Source organism: Mizuhopecten yessoensis, unplaced genomic scaffold, assembly GCF_002113885.1.
Source record: "Mizuhopecten yessoensis strain PY_sf001 unplaced genomic scaffold, ASM211388v2 scaffold10893, whole genome shotgun sequence".
NCBI lineage: Eukaryota > Metazoa > Mollusca > Bivalvia > Pectinida > Pectinidae > Mizuhopecten > Mizuhopecten yessoensis.
This window is the reverse complement of record NW_018408774.1, coordinates 34,094-40,589: the sequence shown is the minus strand read 5'-3', so window position 1 is coordinate 40,589 and position 6,496 is coordinate 34,094. Positions and strand designations below refer to the sequence as shown.

The 6,496-nt window shown below is 34.1% G+C and overlaps 1 protein-coding gene across 4 annotated transcripts in view; it reads left to right on the top strand.

The window, feature by feature from the left end:
• Nucleotides 1-4,406: 4,406 nt before the first annotated feature.
• Nucleotides 4,407-6,496, top strand: part of LOC110463373 — a 13,195-nt gene continuing 11,105 nt past the window's right edge. The window contains exons 1-2 of one of the 4 annotated variants that reach the window (XM_021517905.1): nucleotides 4,407-4,537; nucleotides 4,994-5,155. In XM_021517905.1, the coding sequence (XP_021373580.1) occupies nucleotides 4,474-4,537; nucleotides 4,994-5,155 (226 nt within the window). In that variant the 5' untranslated portion in view covers nucleotides 4,407-4,473. The remainder of the gene's footprint in view (nucleotides 4,538-4,993; nucleotides 5,156-6,496) is intronic. The other 3 variants (XM_021517904.1, XM_021517906.1, XM_021517907.1) reach the window with 3 other exon arrangements.

Below are 6,496 nucleotides of genomic sequence, written 5' to 3'. Positions count from 1 at the left end.
TAGTTAAAGTAGTGAGAGTCATTAGAATCCCAGGTACTTTATGGATACTACTTATGTTAGTTAGTGTAGTGAGTGTCATTAGAATCCCCGGTACTGTATGGATACTAGTTATGTTAGTTAGGGTAGTGAGAGTCATTGGAATCCCCAGTACTATATGGATACTACTTATGTTAGTTAGGGTAGTGAGAGTCAATAGAATCCCCAGTACTTTATGGAAACTAGTTATATAAGTTAGGGTAGTGAGAGTCATTAGAATCCCAGGTACTTAATGGATGCTACTTATGTTAGTTAGTGTAGTGAGTGTCATTAGAATCCCTGTACTACATGGATACCAGTTATCTTAGTTAAAGTAGTGAGAGTCATTAGAATCCCAGGTACTTTATGGATACTAGTTATGTTTGTTAGGGTAGTGAGAGTCATTAGAATCCCCGGTACTATATGAATACTAGTTATATTAGTTAGGGTAGTGAGAGTAATTAGAATCCCCGGTAATTTATGGATACTAGTTATCTTAGTTAGGGTAGTGAGAGTCATTAGAATCCCAGTACTATATAGATACTAGTTATGTTAGTTAAAGTAGTGAGAGTCATTAGCATCCCCGGTACTTGATGGATACTAGTTATCTTAGTTAGGGCAGTGAGAGTCATTAGAATCCCCGGTACTACATGAATACCAGTTATATTAGTTAGGGTAGTGAGAGTCATTAGAATCCCCGGTACTGTATGGATACTTGTTATCTTAGTTAAAGTAGTGAGAGTCATTAGAATCCCCGGTACTTTATGGATACTAGTTATCTTAGTTAGGGTAGTGAGAGTCATTAGAATCCCCGGTACTATATGGATACTAGTTATGTTTGTTAGGGTAGTGAGAGTCATTGAAATCCCCGGTACTGTATGGATACTAGTTATGTTGTTTAGGGCAGTGAGAGTCATTAGAATCCCCGGTACTATATGAATACTAGTTATGAAAGTTAGGGTAGTGGAGTCATTATAATCCCAAGTACTATATGGATACTAGTTATGTTAGTTAAAGTAGTGAGAGTCATTAGAATCCCCGGTACTTTATGGATACTAGTTATGTTTGTTAGGGTAGTGAGAGTCATTAGAATCCCCAGTACTATATGGATACTACTTGTGTTATGTAGGGTAGTGAGAGTCATTAGAATCCCTAGTACTACATGGATACTAGTTATCTTAGTTAGGTTAGTGAGAGTCATTAGAATCCCTTGTACTACATGGATAGTAGTTATCTTAGTTAGGGAAGTGAGAGTCATCAGAATCCCCGGTACTATATGAATACTAGTTATGTGAGTTAGGGTAGTGAGAGTCATTAGAATCCCCGGTACTATATGGATACTACTTATGTTAATTCGGGTAGTGAGTGTCATTATAATTCCCAGTACCATATAGATAGAAAGGGTAGTGAGTCATTAGAATCCATAGGTGAAAGTATTAAGTGATTGTAGATAAATAAAGTTTTATAATTGCTACAGATGTTGATGTTGTTATATTTGCTCCGCATACTTCCATTTCAATGCATTGAGAAGACAAATGTTGTTATGAGACTATAACAACATTTGTCATTGTAACGTCATCAATTGTTATTCTGATGTCATCAATTTCATTGTTGTCAACACTTGATTTGCTGTTCAAAAACTGTTCGAAATAACTGAAAGCATAACTACTATATCAAAATGTAATTAAAAATGTAAATTTAAATAATGAATGTTTTAGCAGATAAATGCAGACAATCTTACATAAAGCCCTACCGGGCTTTATTAAGTTTGCCATCAATAGCAATATGTGTTATAGGACCATAATAACATTTGTTAAAACACTTATTGGTTAGATATTCAATAACAATACAGCACTCCTAAACTGTAGTTCTTAACCATTATTTTCAGGTCGTCAATATTGCATTTTTTATAAGTTAAAAGCAAATAATACCAAGACGACATGATATTTCGTAGAACCACTACGTAAACAAATTCAAAAGATAAGTAACCCATTTTAGCGTAGTGTGTCTAATGTTAAATTTTAAAGATGCAATCATCTACATGTATACGTTAATCTATCAGAACAAAATGCAAACAAAAGTTTCTGCATAATCTAACCAGACCTCGTAGAGATAACATTTTGTCAAAAGTAACGTTTACAAATAAACCATTTGATATAAATCACTCAATTAATTGAAAATGAATACTAAGCCATTTCTTTCTGTATTTACGAGGCTTATACACAATATTGACCGAAGTACACGATGGGAAATAGTTTTTCGAAGCAAATGCATTTTGTATCTGTACAAAGAAACAGCGTGTCATTGGAAAACAGCATATCTGGATTATGTTTTTAGCGTATCAAAATGCTTAAGTATATCAAATATTTATCCAACCAATCCATTGAAATTAATCACAAAATTAAAACATGATAAAACTGCTTGCAAAAAGTCAGCGGGAACCTTTCATTAAGCGTTAGTAAACCAAGTTACATCTGTTTTTATCAGATGATATCTTTGATATTATATCAAATAAATCAACTATGTAAGCTTATCAGTGAAATTCTTTCAAAATAAATAACAATGATGTTATTGAAAAAATCAAGGAAATATTATAAATACATATTGTATTTTGTATAGTTGGTTTATACAATTTACTTGGTGTATAAAATGCGAGCAGGAAATAAACTTGAACAATCATGCACTTATTTCTACGTACATGTATATAAAACCTACCTTTTCCTGTTAACCAGAAGGACGCCTAGTTGCACGTGTTTCTCGCTCCAACTGTCAACCTATTCTACTGATAAAACAAAATGTTTTCCTTCACTGGTGAAGGAAGATAAGAGAATCAGACAGGTTACCTATGAAAACTACTATATCTTAAATGTATGTACACTAGATACCCCTTGGCACGCGATGACCTTTAGTTGTTGTTATATCGGTTTAATGAAAGAGATAAAGATACGAATCACAATGCAAGAATGATTGATGCAGATAGATAAGTTAATATAGTGGGTAATATTTACCACAGCATTCCTCATTTGTTGGGATCCGTATTAATTTATGGGGATTGTTAGGATCGGTATCAATTTGTATTTATCTCTAAAGCACATACTCGTTTTAAAAGTCTGCACGTACCATGTAATACAATGTTGATCATAGATTGAGTGTTACCCCCTAGTGTTCGGTAATTTTTAAACGACACATCGGCATTTATTTATTTCGGGAGAGGGCGTAGTAAGTTGTCAGAACGTGTGCCCAATCTCTTTGGTTGTTTTTCCGTCAATAAAACAGTTTGAATGGGTTTGTTTCCTTCATAATACTATTGATGAAAAAGTACTCCGATATCTGTTTTCTCATGATAAGATCTATTAGGCGGAGATGCTATATATAATGTTGACTAAGGTTACATCTGCTTGATTATAATCAATAAAATTGTGAATAAAGGAAATACCTGTTTGGTCACATCAATCGTTAATATCGTCTTCATATGGCTTTTGCCGTTCTGAAGACTAATAAGTTTTGCCATAATAATAATAATAATAATAATAATAATTCGAGGCTCTTATTTACCACTTATCACAACCTATTTCGTAGGTCGTCTGACAAATTCACAAATTCTTATCCGTGGTTTTAGGGCATTTGTAACCAGTCAATATCTTTCTCAACTCATCTCATAAGGAGCATGCAGCCGGTGCTGCCATTTCGGCGCTCACGACTAGCACTCAACAATTCTAGCACCTGCCCAACCACGTGCTCATTTACAGCTGAGTAGATTGGAACAAGCGAAATAAAGAATCGTGCTCAAAGATACAACACAGTGCCGTGACGTGACTCGAACCCGCAACCCTTCGATCACGGGCCCGACGTCCTACCACTAGACTACCGTGCTTGAAATCAAAGTTATTACAATTTTTTGTGATTAAATAAAGATTAAAACTGTCACACACGAATAAACGGTTACATACACTGCTTTTAAGATTAGTAAGGAAAGAATATTGTAGAGAGAAAACACTGGTTGATATCATTAGTTTATCGTTGTTTATCGTTTCAAATTTTAAATAAATATATGATTTGTATTTGGTATTGTTTTACGGCCCATCGACAATTTGTGTCATTTAGGGCCAAACAACAGTGTAAAAATAGACATTCACAAAAACTGAATACATAAAAACAAGAAACAAAAGGTTAAAATGCTTAAAGATGTCAATATAAATGTATATTAATAGCAAACGAATGGTTAAATAAACATATAAAATAGGCAAATTCATGCTCTTCATTATCATTTGTTTGATGGTTAATTACATTGATATGAAACTACTTGGAAATCGGATGTGGGACAGCGCCATCGAACACTTAGCTCAAGTGCTGACTGCAATTAGGCGTATAGAGATAACCCTTATATATATGTACTATATAAACATAGACATTATTGTGCTAACCTTACAGTGGAGCCTGGTTACAGCGGTGTAAACAATGGAGTTAAAACTGATGTGCACATTTGGAATTTTTGTTCTGGAAGTGTCTGTTGTATGGGCAGGTAGGTTTTGCAAATTAATAATTAGAAACATTAATGATTTTATAATGTCCCATTCATGCGTTGATGCTTTCTTGTTCTCGACAATCTAAACGTGAAAATTTCCTGGTGACTTTCTCTAGCTTATTTGTGTTTACAAAGTACTAACGACACGATTTTAACAATGAGGAACCATTACAACATACAAAATTCAAAACAGCGTCAAAAAATGAACGTTTCCAATATTTCTCGTCTTTTCAGATACATCTAAATAAAATTGGTAGTTTTTGTAGTGGTCTTGATATCCATGACCATTTTTAAAATGGACATTATGTGTTTTTAATTTGTGTTTTTACTTTGTTTTAATTGATATAATTGCTGTAATTATTCGTGTTTAACCGTGACTTTGTTGTTATATAATACGTGGTAATCCACAGATGTCTGAAATGTTGCTATTCTGCTTTAACATGTTATGGACAGTTACATTCTATAAAGAATTAATGACTTGGCCGGACGCTGTCAGATTCTGCAAGGAGTCTGGAGGCGAATTGGTAAAAGATATCGCTATACAGGATGTACCACAAGAAAAGGCATGGGTTGGACGTCGGATAAAAGACGGTTATAAATTGGTGATGACAAACGGTAATTTAAATCACTCATATATTCTCAAGCTAACAGCTAAATGTGTTATATTTTAATGCCCTTTATTAACACACCGGTAAATCTATTTTCATGCTATGTTTTTCTTCTGTTGTTTCGTATGCATACATTTCAATATCAAGGGAAAGATTATCGTTCATCAAACTTCATTCCAAGTTTTTACCACAGACTAGGCATAACTTTGTTTTTGAACAATTTCGGATTTATTTGTCGATTGATTAGATAAAAGTACATTATCACTTTTTATTACATACTTACTAATAAATACGGGTTTTTTGTCGACACAATTGCTCTAACCAATACCAGCCCTCGCCATATCACACCCCAAAACCCGTATAAATCCTCGCCATATCACACCCCAAAACCCATATAAGACCTCGGCATATCACACTCCAAAACCCATATAAGCCCTTGCCATTTCACACCCTAAAAATCCGTATCACACCCCTTTTGGAAAACTTCTAATTGTTCCCATCTATACCCAACAATGTCATCCGTATTGTTTTTAGTAAGTATGTAATAAACAGAGTAAAACATGCTTTATTTTCCATGAACATTCTTTTAACATTCATTTTGTTAATAGTTCAATTATCATTGACGTCACTACCAAGTCGACATTACTTACAGAGTTGTGTTTCTTTGTATACGATCTGACGTCCTATCAACAGCTAAGATTAGAAGTAACATCACTTTGGTCTAAAGATAATATACAAAGTCACATTGAATATCCCATTACGTCAAAAATGTATAATAGATTATAACATGGAATCATTAAAGATGTTCCTTTTTATGTAAACAAACTTGTGCAATTGTGAAATTGGGACTAAATTTTCAAAATCGATTGAGCTTATCTTACAATTAACAGCGATTTTATTGGATGTTAACCGATGGTTTATTTGTTTGGGGTTTAACGCCTACGACTTAATATTAATCCAATATTTACTTGACCACAGACTTTATTGTACATATATAAGATATGACATTATATATATAGATCATTTAGGAGCGTATTCAAAACTAAAATAGATTGCTATATTTTGTGAAGATTTGTCGTAATGTCTTTTTAGCCCACCATCATCTGATGGTGGGCTATTCAAATCACCCTGCGTCCGTGGTCCGTCGTCCGTCCGTAAACAATTCTTGTTATCGGTATTTCTCAAGAAGTACCAGAGGGATCTTTCTCAAATTTTATATGCAGGTTCCCCTTGGTCCTTAGCTCTGCAGGGCAACTTTTGAGACTGATCGGATAAACAACATGGCCGACAGGCAGCCATCTTGGATTTTGATAGTGAAAGTTTGTTATCGCTATTTCTCAAGAAGTAC